Source organism: Globicephala melas, chromosome 6 (assembly GCF_963455315.2).
Source record: "Globicephala melas chromosome 6, mGloMel1.2, whole genome shotgun sequence".
NCBI lineage: Eukaryota > Metazoa > Chordata > Mammalia > Artiodactyla > Delphinidae > Globicephala > Globicephala melas.
The window spans coordinates 36,651,409-36,668,538 of NC_083319.1; the positions used below are offsets into that span (position 1 = coordinate 36,651,409).

The following is a 17,130-nucleotide window of genomic DNA, read 5'->3' on the forward strand; positions in this document are numbered from 1 at the left end:
ACCCAGCAAGACTCTCATTCAGATTTGATGGAGAGATCAAAAGTTTTACAGATAAGCAAAAGTTAAAAGAGTTTGGCATCACCAAACCAGTGTTACAAGAAATGTTAAAAGGACTTCTCTGAGCAAAAAAAGAGAAGGCCACAACTAGGAACATGAAAATTACAAAATGAAAAAGCTCATCAGTAAAGGCAAATAACTACTTTAAATATAATTGGACTAAATGCTCCAATCAAAGACATAGAACGGCTACAAAAACAAGACCCACATATATGCTGCCTACAAAAGACTCAGTTAAGATCTAAAGACACACACAGACTGAAAGTGAGGGGATGGAAAAAGGTATTTTATACAAATAGAAACAAAAATAAAGCCGAGGTAGCAATGTTTATATCAGACCAAATAGACCTTAAAACAAATATCGTAACAAGAGACAAAGACATTATATAATGATCAAGAGATCAATCCAACGAGAAGATATAACAATTGGAAATATATATGGACTCAGCACAGGAGCATGTATTTACTTATTTTAAAATTTATTTATTTATTATTTTATTTATTTTTGGCTGTGTTGGGTCTTCATTGCTGCACATGGGCTTTCTCTAGTTGCAGTGAGTGGGGGCTACTCTTCATTGCTGTGCACAGGCTTCTCATTGTGGGGGCTTCTCTTGTTGCAGAGCATGGGCTGTAGGCGCGTGGGCTTCAGTTGTTGTGGCACATGGGCTCAGTAGTTGTGGCTAGTCGGCTCTAGAGCACAGGCTCAGGAGTTGTGGCACATGGGCTTAGTTGCTCCGTGGCATGTGGGATCTTCCCAGACCAGGGCTTGAACCCATGTCCCCTGCACTGGCAGGCAGATTCTTAACCACTGTGCCAACAGGGAAGTCCCAGCAGAGGAGAATTTAAATACAAAGAGCAAATATTAATAGACATAAAGGGAGAAATTGACAGTAAAACAATAATAGGGGACTTTAACAACCCACAGATAGCAATGGACAGCTCTTCCAGGGAGAAAATCAATAAGGAAACACTGGCCTTAAACAACACATTAGATTAGGTGGACTTAATAGATATACATAGAACATTTCATCGAAAAGCTGCAGAATACATATTCTTTTCAAGTGCACATGGAATGTTCTCCAGGGTAGATCATATGCTAGGCCACAAAACGAGTCTCAGTAAGTTTAAGAAGATTGAAGTTATATCAAGCCTCTTTCTGATCACAAACCTATGAGACTAGAAATCAACTGTAAGAAAATAAGTACAAAAAACACAAACACATGGAGGCTAAACAAATACTACTAAACAACGAATGGCTCACTGAAGAAATCGAAGAAATAAAAAAAAAAAATCTGGAGAAAAATGAAAAGACAATGACCCAAAATCTACAAGATGCAGCAAAAGCATTTCTAAGAGGGAAGGTTATGCTGATAAAAGCTTACCTCAGGAAACAAGAAAAATCTCAAATAAACAACCTAAACTTAGACCTAAATGAACTAAAGATCAAACAACACCCAAAGTTAGTAGAAGGAAAGAGATCATAAGGATTTAAGCAGAAATAAATGAAATACAGACTAAAAAACAATAGAAAATATTAATAAAAACTAAGAGCTCATTCTTTGAAAAGAAACAAAATCAATAAACTGTTAGCTGTTTCATCAAGAAAAAAAAAGAACCCAAGTCAATAGAATCAGAAATGAAAACAGAGAATTTACAATCAACACCATAGAAATACAAAGGATCATAAGAGATTACTATGAACAATTATATGCCAATAAAATGGACAACCTAGAAGTGTACAGTCCCCCAAGATTGAATCGGGAAGAAATAGAAAATATGAACAGACCAATTACCAGTAATGAAATTGAATCAGCAATTTAAAAAAATTCCAACAAACAAAAGTCCAGGGCCAGATGTTTTCACAGCTGAATTCTACCAAACATTTAGAGAAGAGTTAACATCTGTCCTCCCAAGCTATTTCAAAAAATTGAAGAGGAAGCAACACTCCTGAACTCATTCTGTGAGGCCAGCGTCACCCTGATACCAATACCAGACAAAGATATCACAAAAAAGAAAATTACAGGCCAATATCACTGATAAACATAGATGCAAAAATCCTCAACAAAATATCAGCAAGCCAAATATTAGCAAACCAAACCAAATTCAACAATATATTAGAAGGATTATACACCATGATCAAGTGGGATTTATCCCAGGATGGTTCAAGATCTGCAAATCAATCAATATGATACACTACATTAACAAACTGAAGAATAAAAATCATATGATTATCTCAATAGATGCAGAAAAAGCTTTTGACAAAATTCAACATCCATTTATGATAAAAAACTCTCCAGAAAGTGGATATAAAGGGAATCTACCTCAACATAATAAAGGCCATATATAACAAACCCACAGCTAACATCATACACGTGGTGAAAAGCTGAAAGCATTTCCTCTAAGATTGGGAACAAGAGAAGGATGCCCATTCTCACCACGTTTATTTAACATAGTATTGGAAGTTCTAGCCACATAAATCAGATAGGAAAAAGAAATAAAAGGAAGCCAAATTGGAAAAGAAGAAGTAAAACTGTCACTATTTTCAGACGACATGGTACTATACATAGAAAATCCTAAAGGCACCACCAGAAAACTACTAAAGCTCATCAATTTGAATTTGGTAAAGTTTCAGGATACAAGATTAATATACAGAAATCTGTTGCCATTCTATATGTGAACAGCAAACTATCAGAAAGAGAAATTAAGGAAAACAATCCCATTTACCATCACATCAAAAAGAATAAAATACCTAGGAATAAACCTACCTAAGTAGGTAAAAGACCTGTACTTGATAAGACACTGATGAAAGAAATTGAAGACGACACAGATGGAAAGACACACTGTGTTCATGGATTTGATTTTTTTTTTTTGGCTGTGCCACACAGCATGCAGGATCTTAGTTGCCCGACCAGGAATCGAACCTGTGCCCTCTGCAGTGGAAGCGCAGAGTCCTAACCACTGGATCGCCAGGGAATTCCCTGGAAGAATACTGTTAAAAGGACCATACTACCCAAGGCAATATATAAATTCAATGCAAGCCCTATCAAAATACCCATGGTACTTGTCACACAACTAGAACAAAAACTTTTAAAATTTGTATGGAAACACAAAAATACAAACACAAAATAGCCAAAATAATCTTGAGAAAGAACAAATCTGGAGGAATCATGCTCCCTGACTTCAGATTATACTACAAAGCTACAGTAATCAAAACAGTATGGTACTGGCATAAAAAAACAGACATACAGATCAATGGAACCAAAAAGACAGCCCAGAAATGAACTCATTCTTTTTTTTTAAGATTAAAAAATATATATATTTATTTATTTATGGCTGTGTTGGGTCTTCGTTGCTGTGCGTGGGCTCTCTCTAGTTGCAGTGAGCGGGGGCTACTCTTCATTGCAGTGTGCAGGCTTCTCATTGCGGTGGCTTCTCTTGTTGCTTCTCTTGTTGCAGACATGGGCTCTAGGTGCATGGGCTTCAGTAGTTGTGGCATGCAGGCTCAGTAGTTGTGGCACACAGGCTTAGCTGCTCCACGGCATGTGGGATCTTCCTGGACCAGGGCTCGAACCCACGTCCCCTGCATTGGCAGGCGGATTCTTTTTTTGTTGTTTTTTTGGGTTTTTTTGCGTTACGCGGGCCTCTCACTGTTGTGGCCTCTCCTGTTGCAGAGCACAGGCTCCGGACCCGCAGGCCCAGTGGCCATGGCTCACGGGGCCAGCTGCTCCGCGGCACGTGGGATCCTCCCGGACCGGGGCACAAACCCGTGTCCCAAACCCGTGTCCCCTGCATTGGCAGGCGGACTCTCAACCACTGTGCCACCAGGGATCCCGGCAGGCAGATTCTTAACCACTGCGCTACCAGGGAAGTCCTCAAGATTTTTTTGATGTGGACCATTTTTAAAGTCTTTATTGAATTTGTTACAATATTGCTTCTGTTTTATGTTTTGGTTTTTTGGCCGCTAGGCATGTGAGATTTTAGCTCCCCTACCAGGATCAAACCCACATCTCCTGCACTGGAAGACAAAGACCTAACCACTGGACCGCCAGGGAAGTCCATGAACCCACTCTTATATGGGCAATTAGTCTATGACAAAGGAGACAAGAATATATGATGGAGAAAAACAATGTCTTCAATAAATGGTGTTGAGAAAATTGGGCAACTACATGCAGAAGAATCAAATGGGACTACTTTCTCATACCATATAAAAAATAAACTCAAAATGGATTAAAGACTTAAATGTAAGACCTGAAACCATAAACTCCTGAAAGAAAAATAGGCAGTACTCTCTTTGACATTGGTCTTAGCAATACATTTTTTTTTCATATATCTCCAGGCAAGGGCAACAAAAGCAAAAATTTAAAAATGGAACTACATCAAACTATAAAGTTTTGCACAGTGAAGGAAACTATCAGCAAAATTAAAAGGCCATCTACTGAATGGGAGAACCTACTTGCAAATGATATATTCAATAAGGGATTAATATCCAAAATACACAAAGAACTCATACAACTCAACATCGAAGAACAAACAACCCAATTTTAAAATGGCCAGAGATCCTGGATGGACATTTTTCCAAAGAAAACATACAGATGGCCAACAGGCATGTGAAAAGGATCCTGAACTTCACTTGTCATCAGGGAAATGCAAATCAAGACCACAATGAGATATCACATCACATCTGTCAGAATGGTTATTATATAAAAGATAACAAATAACAACTGTTGGCCAGGATGTGGAGAAAAGGGAACCCTCATGCACTTTTGGTGGGAATGTAAATTGGTGCAGCCACTATGGAAAACAGTAAGGAGGTTTCTCAAAAAATTAAAAATAGAGCTACCATATGATCCAGAAATTCTACTTCTGTATATTTATCTGAAGAAAATGAAAACACTAATTAGAAAAGCTATATGCACCCCTATATTCATTGCAACATTATTTACAATAGCCAAGATATGGAAACAACCTAAGTGCCCATCAAAAGATGAATGATTAAGATGTGATACACACACACACACACACACACACACACACACACACAGGACTATTACTCAGCCACAAAAAAAAAGAATAACATTTTACCATTTGTGACAACATGAATGGATCAGAGGGTGTTATGCTAAGTGATATAAGTCAGACAGACAAAGACAAATATTGCATAATTTCACTTATTGTAGAATCTAAAAAACAAATGAAAGTGAGCCCATGCACTCTGGAACCCATGTACCACAACTAGAGAGAAGCCTGTGTCGCAACAAAGAGCCCACCTGCCGCAACTAAAATAAAAATAAATAAATAAATAATAAAAATAAATAAATATTTTTTAAAATTTAAAAAATAAAAAACAACATTTTTCCATTTTGAAACAGCGGACTGAACATCTTTTCACACCCCAGAATCTCACTGAAAAGGCAGAAGAAGAAAAAGAAAAATACAATAGAAGATTATCCAGGAATCTAAATACCAAAAACATCCAAATAAAGGAATTTCTCTAAAAAAAACAAAAAAACAAATGAACAAACGTAACAAAACAGAAACAGAGTCATAGATACAGAGAACAAACAGGTGTTGCCAGAGCGAAGGGGGCTGGGGGAGGAGAGAAATAAGTGAGGGAAGATTAAGAGGTACAAACTTTCAGTTACAAAGTAAATGAGTCATAGGTATGAAATATACAGCATGAGGAATATAGTCAATAATTAGGTAATATCTTTGTATGGTGACAGATGACAACTAGACTTATCATGGTGATCGTTTTGAAATGTATAGCAATATTGAATCACTATGTTGTATATCAGGAACTAACATAGTGTTATAATTCAATTATCCTTCAAAAACCAACCAACCAACAAACAAACTCATAGAAAAAGAGATCAAATTTATGACTACCAGTGGTGAGGGGAGGGGAAATTAAATGAAGACAGTCGAAAGGTATAAACTTCTAGTTACAGGATAAATAAGTACTAGAGATGTAATGTACAACATGATAAATATAATTAACACTGTTGTATGTTATAAATGAAAGTTGTTAGAAGAGTAAGTCCTAAGAGTTCTCATCACAAGGAAAAATGTATTTTTTTCTATTTCTTTAGTTTTGCATCTATATGAGATGATGGATGTTCACTAAACCTACTGTGGTCATCATTTCATGATGTATGTAAATCAAATCATTGTATTGTACACCTTAAACTTATACAGTGCTGTATGTCAATTATAACTCAGTAAAACTCGGAAAAAGTCAGCAAATTATTATTTAAAGTAAAAATAATTAAAACTTAATGGCTTGAGATTTTTGATATGTATTCATACTGTTAACTAGCAAAGTAACAGAGATCCAGAAATGTAATATTTACCCATAGAAAAGTGATCTTAAAAAGTCAGGAGGGGGCTTCCCTGGTGGCGCAGTGGTTGAGAGTCCGCCTGCCGATGCAGGGGACACGGGCTCGTGCCCCGGTCCGGGAAAATCCCACGTTCCGCGGAGCGGCTGGGCCCGTGAGCCATGGCCGCTGAGCCTGCGCGTCCGGAGCCTGTGCTCCGCAATGGGAGAAGCCACAACAGTGAGAGGCCCGCGTACCGGAAAAAAAAAAAAAAAAAAGTCAGGAGAAAATGCCCCCTACAGCTCCTTGCTACAACTTCATCTCAAGAGAACATAGGAGAAAATCCTAAAAAGGGGTCACTTTATTTAGAGTTAAATGATTCTATGAACACAACCATTCAACTATATATGGAAATATAAAATTCTCAATATTGGTCAAACAAACACAAAATCTCCAAGTGGCTTAATAAGTGTACAAATTCTCAAAATTGTATTTCCTATTATTACAAGTATTTATATTTCTAGTTATTATTTTCCTAGCTATAATCTTAAGCATTAAATATTTTAGACTTTTTTTTTTTTTGCATTACGCGGGCCTCTCACTGTTGTAGTCTCCAGGCTCCGGACGCACAGGCTCAGCAGCCATGGCTCACAGGCCCAGCCGCTCCGCGGCATGTGGGATCTTCCCGGACCGGGGCACGAAGCCGTGTCCCCTGCATCGGCAGGCAGACTCTCAACCACTGCGCCACCAGGGAAGCCCAAGCATTAAGTATTTTAGAAACATATTATACTTACAATATACATATAAAAAAGTGCACATATCTTAGGTGGACAATATGAATTTTTACAAACTACACATACCCATGTAATAAGCCCCTAGATAAAAACTGAACATTAACACTGTTTTGAAATTTTTTATTCACTTTCAAGAGGAAAAAATTAATGTTCTATTCTGGATACTTGGTGGCATGCCATGTAACTTTAAAAGCAACCTTCCCATCTTGAACATCTTCTGGGACTTTCTATTTTTTGTTTGTTTGTTTTCACATTTATTTATTTATTTCTTCGTTTTGGTGCACAGGCGTCTCTCTAGTTGTGGCTCGCGGGCTCCAGAGCACGCGGGCTAGGTAGTAGTAGCATTTGTGCTCTCTAAATGTGTTGCGCGGGCTCTAGAGTGCGCAGGCTTAGTTGCCCCACAGCATGTGGGATCTTAGTTCCCAGACCAGGGATCAAACTCACGTCCCCTGAATTGTAAGGCGGATGCTTAACAACTGGACCACCAGGGAAGTCCCCCATCTGGGACTTTCAATATCACTTGTGGTAGACAAAATAATAGTTTTTTAACGATATCCGTGTCCTAATCCCCAGAACCTGTGAATATGTTTCCTTACATAACAAAAGAGTCTTTGCAGGTGGATTGAATTAAGGATTCTGAGATGGGAAGATTATCTTGAACTATCTGAGTGGATCCAATGTAATAAATTATAAGGGTCTTTTTAAGTAAAAGAGGCAGGCAGGAGAGTCAGAGAAGGAGATGTGACAAGGGAAGCAGATGCCAGAAAGAGCATAAGGCAAGGAATGTGGGTAGCCTCTAGAAAATGGAAAAGGCAAGGAAGCAGATTCTCCCCTGCAGCCTAAGGAAGACAAAACTACTGATACCTTTGTTTTTTTTAATTGAGAAATAATTGACATATAACATTATATTAGGCTCAGGTGTACAACACAAGGGTTTGACATATGTATATCTTATGAAATGATCACCACAATAAATCTAGTTAACATTGATCACCACACATAGTTATAAAATTTTTTTCTTGCGATGATATCTACACTGCTTCTTTGATTTTAGCCCCTCAAAACCCATTTCAGACTCCTAACCTCCAGAACTGGAAGATAATACAATTGTATTTTTAAGCCACTAAGTTTTATGTAACTTGTTACAGCAGCAGTAGGAAACTAATACACCATCTGGAGTATGGTGAATCTGTGTCCAGAATCATATATCTTATTGCCTATCTAATAGCTTCATGTGGCTATCTCATAGGCATCTCAAACCTAACATCACAAATTAAACCTTTATTTTTTAACTCCCCAAACCTGATCACTCCTTCAGCTTTTCTCATCTTGGTAAATGGCACCAATCACCCAACTACTAATGCCAGACATCTGGAAGTCAACCTTGTTTCCTTCGTTTTCTGTCATCGTCTCATACCCAATCTATAATGAAGTTGCAACAATTCTACTTCCAAACTAAATATCATATCGATCCACTTCAAATGAGTTTCACTGCCACCATTTTTTTTACAATTACTTTTATTTTATTCTCTTTAATATGGAATGTGTGCATATACTACAAAATACAAAAGATATAAGTAGGAATTCAGTGAAAAGTCTATCTCCTCCCAACCCTTCCAGATGCAATCAGTGGTACCAGGTTGTTTGTATGTGTATGTTTGTGTGTGTGTGTGTGTGTGTGTGTTATCTTTCAGAGGCTTTTTTTTTTTTCCACTGCTACCATTCTTGACTCTCACCCAATCCCTTCTCCACAGAACAGCCAAAGTGATATTTAAAAAAAGAAATCTCCTGGCACTTCCTTGCACGAAACCCCTTAATGTCTGTCCTTTTGTGGCTGATATGATCTTTTGGTGGCTCCAAGCTAGCTGCAGGGGAACTAACAGTTCACAACTATTCTGCAAATTAAAGCATCATTAACTGAAATACATCAAGTGCAAAAGTTTGATTGGACTTGAAGTTCACTTTATAGCAAGAACCGTCAGTGAATTGTTAGGCTGTTTAAATAGTTTCGCCTGCGATAAATTCTTTAATGGTTGTAAAAAAAATATTTTAATGTTCTGTATCACCAATTCAAAGCTTCTTGTCAATGGTGACTAGGAATTCGAAACGATCATTAGAAAGTCTTCATCAGGAGCTGTGTGAGGCCTTTCCCGACAGTTTCTTGGCCACCTCTGTGCTCCTCCCTGGAGCAGGAAGGCCTGGGTGTTCCCTGCAGGGGAGGCCGAGGCTGAGCTCATTATAAGGATCAGCTGGTCTCTGCCTTGCCTGGGTCATCATCAGCACTCCACTGAGCCCTCTAGCAGACACGGTTCTGGAGTGGCACAGCTTCACTCAGGACAGGGCTCTGGGTCGACCCCGAGACGACCGTATTGTTTTGGTCATGCCTATGAAATGACTGCGTGGCTGGAAGGCGTTAAGAAATTGCATCTCGGGCCCAAGGCCAAAACAATTGCCTCGTGCGGCGCTCGGCTTCCGAACTTTCGCGTGGCACGCAAACGAGCCCCTCAGGGGCGGGACACTGGCCGGCCGCCCGGGGCTGTGCCACGACCACGGAAGGCGCCACCCCGCCCCGGCCTCCTCGCACAGCCAATCGCAGAATTCGTCCCCGCTTACGTAAGGCACGTCGGCAGATTCGGGTGGGAACGCAGGGCGCGCGGGGTGTGCGGGGTTGGGGTCGAGGCGCGTCATCGCCCGCGGGGCCGAGTGGCGGAAGCCAAGGGGGCGGTCTCACGCCAGCCTGCTTTACGGCGTGGCGCTCAGCTCTTGTCCACGAGGCCCGGCGGCGGCAGCGGCAACGCGGGAGGAACGGCGGATCGGCGCCTGGTGAGAACCGCGCGCCCGCCGGGGACTCGGGGGAGGCGGGCTCGGGGAGCGCAGCCTCCGGACCCGCACCCTGAGGCCTCAGCTCCCCGGCCAGAGGCTCCGCACCCGGCCCGAGGCTCCGCACCCGGCCCGGGCCTGGCTCTGTCTCCCGCGGGCCTGCACGCCAGGGCCGCTCTTTAGTTCCTATGTGGGCTCAGCCTTTGGCCCGTGGAGCAGACGGGTTGAGTGCGGGCTCCGGGCGAATAACCGGGAGTGGGGCGCGGGGTGTTAGAGGGAGGCCAGCTGCACTCCATCCCACCGGCTGTCCTGAAAGATAGCAAGCATCCCGTCACGGAGATGTGCAGGAGAGGACGGAGAGCTCCGTGACGGACAAGTGGCCCCGGGGTGTAAAGGGTTGGACTGAAAGATCATCTTGAGGGTCTGCGCCCCACCCTGACTGTATTCTGAGTCTGGGCTTTCTTGGAAGCTTGATATGCGTTTATTTTCCCTCCAAGCCGGAGCACACTTGTAAAAAAGCACGAAAAAGTTTTTTTTTTTTTTGGAATTCTAATGGAGAAGAGGGGTGGGGTACAGCTTGGCATTTAGAGATAACTGGTTAACCCGGTTGTGGGAGCTCAGGAAGAAGTCACACCAGAGTATAGCTCAGGATAGAGTTGTGAATTTCAGACCCTCCTGATTCCTGTGTCATCCCGTCTGCACTGAGGGAAGAGAGTGATACATCATATGTTCCCTTCATTTCCATGGTGCCTGGCAGGACCAGGCATAAGGAAGGTTCTCACTCATGGGTGTTTATGAAATGAACAGACACAGGCAAACACTGGATATGGGCACTGTCTTGAATGCTGATTTGGTGTTTGGTTCTGGTAATTGTTAACTGTGATTTGGGGCAAGTAAATTGGTTTTCACTGTACCTCATTGTGCCCATTTGTGAAATGGGGCTAATAAGATAGGGCTGTGAGGATGAAGTGAGTTAATGCTTGTGAAGCTCTTAACACAGTGCCTGGCAATTGTTTACTTTGATGGTTTCCTCTGCTCAGAGACTGCTTGAGCCAAGTGTTTGTCTTTTTCTATAGTTGAGTGGGACAACAGTATTTATTTTTCTGGACAGGGTCACTCACCTTTTGTCAGTATTAATAATGGTCAGTCTTGAGTTGAGAGAATGCAGGTTTCTCAGAGATTGCCAGTGAGATCAAGGTGAAGTTGTATTTTTCGGGTATTTTTCTGGTTTTAGTGGCTCTGGTTACTAACTATTAGGGAATTGAGTGAAATGGATGTAAATATCCAATCCATCTGCTTTCTGAGCTTTAGGCTTTAAGGACTGTGGACAGTGCAGCTTCAGTGTCCATTTAAAAGATTTCTTGTTTTTAATAAAATATTTCAAATATGCTGAAAAGGGGGCTTCCCTGGTGGCACAGTGGTTGAGAGTCCGCCTGCCGTTGCAGGGGACCACGGGTTCATGCCCCGGTCCAAGAAGATCCCACATGCCGCAAAGCGGCTGGGCCCATGAGCCATGGCTGCTGAGCCTGCGCGTCCGGAGCCTGTGCTCCGCAACGGGAGAGGCCACAACAGTGAGAGGCCCGCGTACCGCAAAAAAAAAAAAAAAAAAAAAAAAAATGCCGAAAAGGACAGAACAATACGACACTCTACCAATCATCAAGATTGAAGACATATTAACATGTTACCATGTTAGTTTCAGACCTCTACTTATGTTATTTTAAAAATGTTTACATAGACAACAAAAACCCTTTAGGCCCTCTTTTCCTTTCCCTTCCCTCCTCCTTCAGACGTAACTACTTTCCTTAGTTGCTGTGTAATTTTATTACAGATCAATAAACAACATACAGTAATGTTTTACATATTTTAAAAAATGGCCCTTTTTTATCTAACTTTTTAGAATTTTCTGTTTTCCTCTAATGTTATGTTTTTGAGATTTATCAGTATTGACACATTTAGACATAGTCCATTTGTTTTCATTGCTGCCTAGGATTCCAGTGTGTAAAGAAGCTAGTTTTATCTTGTTTTACATTGCACTTTATGCAACTTAAATCCTATCATAGTTTAAGTCCATTATGTCACATTTATTCATTCCATACTGATCATGGAGACTTTGGTTACAGTTCTTAGTATAAAAATAGATCCTTGGGGGGCTCCCCTGGTGGCGCAGTGGTTGAGAGTCCGCCTGCTGATGCAGGGGACACGGGTTCGTGCCCCAGTCCGGGAGGATCCCACATGCCGCGGAGCGGCTGGGCCCGTGAGCCATGGCCGCTGAGCCTGCGCGTCCCGAGCCTGTGCTCCGCAACGGGAGAGGCCACAGCGGTGAGAGGCCCGCGTACCGCAAAAAAAAAAAACAAAAATGGATCCTTGGGCATGACATTTTAATGGGTTTTTTTTGTTTTTTGGGGGGGGATCTTCCCAGACCGGGGCACGAACGCGCGTCCCCTGCATCGGCAGGCGGACTCTCAACCACTGCGCCACCAGGGAAGCCCAGGCATGACATTTTATACAGAACAAATAATAATGTATACTAGGCGGAGAAAGAAAATTTGTTAATTTTGTTCCCGGTGCTTCTCTTTGGGAAAGTGAACTGGTAAAGATCTATTATGTGGCCAGGTGTCATGTACTAGATTGTAAGTTCCTAAAAATCAGAGGTGAGGTCTTTCTCAGCTCTGTCTCTCAGTTTTTGTTTTGTTTTGTTTTTTGGCCATGCCACGTGGCATGTGGGATCTTGGTTCCCCAAGCAGGGATCAAACCCCCGCCCCCTGCATTGGAAGCGTGGAGTCTTAACCACTGGACTGCCAGGGAAGTCCCTCTCAGTTTTCTTTACAGTGCTCTGCACAGAGTCAGTTCTCAATAAGTGTTTGTGACATTGGTCATTTTTACTTCCAGGGCTCTCATAACCCTACATATATTTGAAAAGTTGATGGCCAGCAATTTTCAAAATTGCACTTTTAGGTTTGATATTTCTAATGCCTTTTAACTTTCCCATTTTACCACTTAATTCAGAAACATAATTAAGAGCAGTTAAAAAACAAGGTATGCAACAACAGTGTAGTATAAGTTACTAATTGCATGATACACACTCTATGTATTTATAAAATATATTTGTATTTATATGTGTGAAGAACTGTGTATTTATTTGTATACGCATAGTTTATCTGCAGAAGGATAGATAAGAAACTAGTAATTCTAAGCATTCAGGGAGAAGAACTACATGTCTGGGAACACAGATGAGAAGACGTTTTGCTCTATAGCCTCCTGTGCCTTTTCAGTTTTAAACCATGTGAATGTACTACCTAATAAAAAAAAAAGTTAAATAAAATTTTTTTTTTTTCTTTTTGCTGTACGCGGGCCTCTCACTGTTGTGGCCTCTCCCGTTATGGAGCACAGGCTCCGGACGCGCAGGCCCAGTGGCCATGGCTCATGGGCCCAGCCGCTCCGTGGCACGTGGGATCCTCTCGGACTGGGGCACGAACGCGCGTCCCCTGCATCGGCAGGCGGACTCTCAACCACTGCACCCCCAGGGAAGCCCAAGAATTCTCCTCTTAACAAAGGATTTTTACCATTATTATTTTTTTCCCTAAGATTTAACTTTATTCCTTAAAAAAGTTTTGGCCTTAGTAACATTGTTTTATTTTTCATAGTTTGTGTATATGGCTACCTTACTTTCAGTTTTGGTATAATAACCTTTGAGTTACTTGGTAAATACTAAACATTTTAGAATTGCCCAATGGAAAGTTTACTATTCTCTTAAAATAAATACAAATTTATCAACCATGAATGATTTGCTTTGCCTCACCCAGCAAATTAAATATCACCAACAATTTATTCAGCTCACATTTAATGATGAGTGGGAAAAGATTTATGTACAAGAACACTTAGGACAACTGTTTTTGGAAAAATATTTTTGTCTCTTTGGTTAGGTAGTGCTTAGATCTCACAAATACAACTCACTTGACAGAATGCTCGCTTCACTATCTTACAAATGCTTTCCATTGGGTGGAATTAGCTCTTACTGGAGATTATAAATTCTGAATGGGCCTAATGATGGGCAATTTGTGTGATTATAGAAGTTCTAGCCTACGAGAGATGAGATATCAACAGCAGAAGGCTACTGACGAGATTTCCACTGAGTTTCAGAGTCTGCCCTGATTGAAAAGGCAGCTTCCCTTTTATTGGCATCCTTACTCAAGCTTCTCTGGATTCCTGATTGCAAATTCTAAATATTGATACACTTCCAGAGACATAAGCATTGAGATCAGTCCGTGAAGTGAAATTTTACATTGATATAAGGAAGTTTTAAAAGCTCCTTGAAACATAGCTCTTATCCCTTGCCCCTGGTTTTTACTTTTTGAAAGGAGGGTATAGAATTGTGGGGGGATGGGTGGGCAAAGGAGTTGAGCAAAAGTGTATGTGTATATTATGGGACCACAGTGCTCAGAGGGAGGCAGCCACGAAGAGGGGTGGAGTAAGGAGGAACTGAAGTTTACGCGAAGGCTTTCCAGAAGAGATGACACTTAGCCTGAGTTTTAAAGGATGAGGAAGAATCCAGGCAAGAGGGAAAGGAAGTTTTAGGTAGAGGAGCTTGCATCTACAAAGGCACAGAGATATGGAGACCCACTGGTTGAACTGCAGGCACTTTGGCATGGCTTTGGTTCAGAGTGAGGATAGTTGTAAGGGGACAAATGGTTGGAAGGATGAACTAGGTCCAGATCAGCAATTTGCAATTTATCCATAGGTGGTATATCCTGTTTAGCAATGTAATCAGATTTATAAACTTTGGAAAGATCACCCTGAAAGTTTTTGGGAGGCAGGGCAAGACTAGAGACAGGCAAACCACTTTGACAGCTGTTAGAATAGCTCTGACCTAAGATCAGGGATTGGACTAGGGGCTGTTCTGGTGGGTGGGGATGGAGAGGAGATTGATTTGAAAGATATTCATTCCGGAGGTTGAACTGACAGGACTGAGGAGGTACAGGGTGAGGAGCAGAGAAGACAAGGATGTCAAGGCATTTGGATGAATGGAAGTTCATAACAGAGTTAGAGAATAAGGAAGGAGGAACAGGTTTGGAAAAGAAAGTGAGTTCAGTTTGGGACAGTGACTTTGACATGCCTATGGGACCGGAGATAGCTGGTAGGTATTTGGAGTTGTCAAGTGTGTAGGTACTGGCTATGGATGCTAATGAGGCCTTGAAGGTAGGGGTTTTTGTTTCATCTTACTCATCTTTTCCTTAGCCCTAATCACAGTGCTTTGTATATAGTGTGTAGCATGAGGGTGAATAGCTCACATTGCTTATAGGATGTGATCTTGAATGTTGGGGAAGTAATTTCCTCTCTTAAGACTTGTGTTTTTCTCTTTCTGTAAGTGGGGGAGTTGAACTAGATCAGTGGTTCTCAACCAAACTTTCGCTCTAATCTTGTATGTTGGGATCAATTGTGAGGAATGGCAAGTAATTTTTAGTTAATAATAAAGAGCTGATGTTTGCTTGCCTTTTAAATGAGAGTTGATTTATATTAAACTCTTTTTAAATTGCATTCCAGCATGCTTTCTTAAGAGAAAAGGGTGGAGTCATAGTTGGTCTGCTGGAATTTCATAACTTGATATACCAGTGGGTGTGTCACACAGAAGCGGGGTGGAAAAGTTAAGAATCACTATACTAAATGGTGCTTAAGGACTTAAGACGGCAAAATTTTACGTTTATATCTAGGACCTATCATTCTGATTATAAAGAATTTTTATTTTTTGTGTCTATAATGTCTTTTTTAAATTTATTTTTTACTGAAGTATAGTTGAACTACAATGTTGTATTAATTACTGCTGTACAGCAAAGTGACTCATTTATACATATATATACATTCTTTTTCATATTCTTTTGCATTATGGTTTATCATAGGATATTAATTTTTATTTTTGCAACTTCAGGAACTCTATTTTAAGAACCTCTCAAAAAGAAAACAAGTCATGGAGAAGAAGGAGAATAACCGAAAGCTTCGGGTCTGTGTTGCTACTTGCAACCGTGCTGATTATTCTAAACTCGCCCCAATCATGTTTGGCATTAAAATGGAACCTGAGTTCTTTGAACTTGACGTGGTGGTACTTGGCTCTCACCTGATAGATGACTATGGGTAAGATGAAAGCATTTTCTTATGATATTCTTCATTGCAACACGATGTACCGGTGAGAACTTTGGTCTTGGAGCTGTGTGGACCCGGCTTCAAATCCCAATTCTACCACTTAGTTTTTAGGTAGCCTTGGAGAAGTTGCCTAGCATCTCTGAGCCTCAGGTTCCTCAGTTATAAAATGGAGTGAAAACTTGTGTTGTAGGTTATTGTGAAGAATGGAGATAGTGACATAAAGTATCTATACAGGGATGCTGCCTGTTAGATGGTTGGTAAATTATAGCTATTATTATTATTACTTTTATTTGGTATTACATCCGGAAATGCCATTTATAAATATATGTTGTGTGACTATAATGTGATTCTATGTAATCTGTTTTGTGAGTTCTAATGCTAATCCTATATTAAAAATGCATATAAAGTAGTAGATATGGAACAAGATTTTAAAAATCTAATTGATCCACAAGATAAAGTAGAATTTTATAATACCGTTACCATTAATTCTTACTTTGGTGACATTAGGTTTGTTATTGATCACACTCTAAATATGAAAAACGAAACTTGGGAAATCTTTGAGGGAGCAGGTGTATAAACCAAAGGTGAACATTTTGTTACATGTAATAAAGTGGCATTTAGTACACCCTTGTGGCGTGAAAACATTAATGCAGCCTCCAAAGTATTGAATATGAAAGAAGCTTGTGTTAAGGTAAAATTGTCTTTTTAAATGTCCTTTAACAATAAGATAATAACAGCAAAAACAAATAAAAACCTGCCCCCCAAAACCAGTTTAGCAATTTGCTCTAAGAAAATACTTTTAAAGACAAGAGAAGAAACTTATGGAGAGCTCAAAAGTTCACAGATTTTTAAAATGTGAAATGAATTCTGGCTGTCTAAGAAAATCCACTTGGGTTTTCTTACATTATTGAACAGAGATAGGACAAAGTAAAGGAGAAATTTTAGCTAGAGCCTGAGGGGAAAGTCTAAGTGTGTTCTTTTACTTCTGTGAGAAAAGTTTGGCAGAAGAC

The 17,130-nt window shown here is 40.5% G+C and overlaps 1 protein-coding gene across 5 annotated transcripts in view; it reads left to right on the forward strand.

Moving 5' to 3' along the window:
* The first annotated feature begins 9,842 nt into the window (after positions 1-9,842).
* Positions 9,843-17,130, forward strand: part of GNE (glucosamine (UDP-N-acetyl)-2-epimerase/N-acetylmannosamine kinase) — a 53,081-nt gene continuing 45,793 nt past the window's right edge. For 3 of the 5 annotated variants that reach the window (XM_060300748.1, XM_070045723.1, XM_030884240.2), the window contains exons 1-2: positions 9,873-9,988; positions 15,909-16,111. In XM_060300748.1, coding sequence (XP_060156731.1) covers positions 15,948-16,111 — 164 coding nt within the window. In that variant the 5' untranslated portion in view covers positions 9,873-9,988; positions 15,909-15,947. Of the gene's footprint in view, positions 9,989-15,908; positions 16,112-17,130 lie in introns of all 5 variants that reach the window. The other 2 variants (XM_060300750.2, XM_060300749.1) reach the window with 2 other exon arrangements.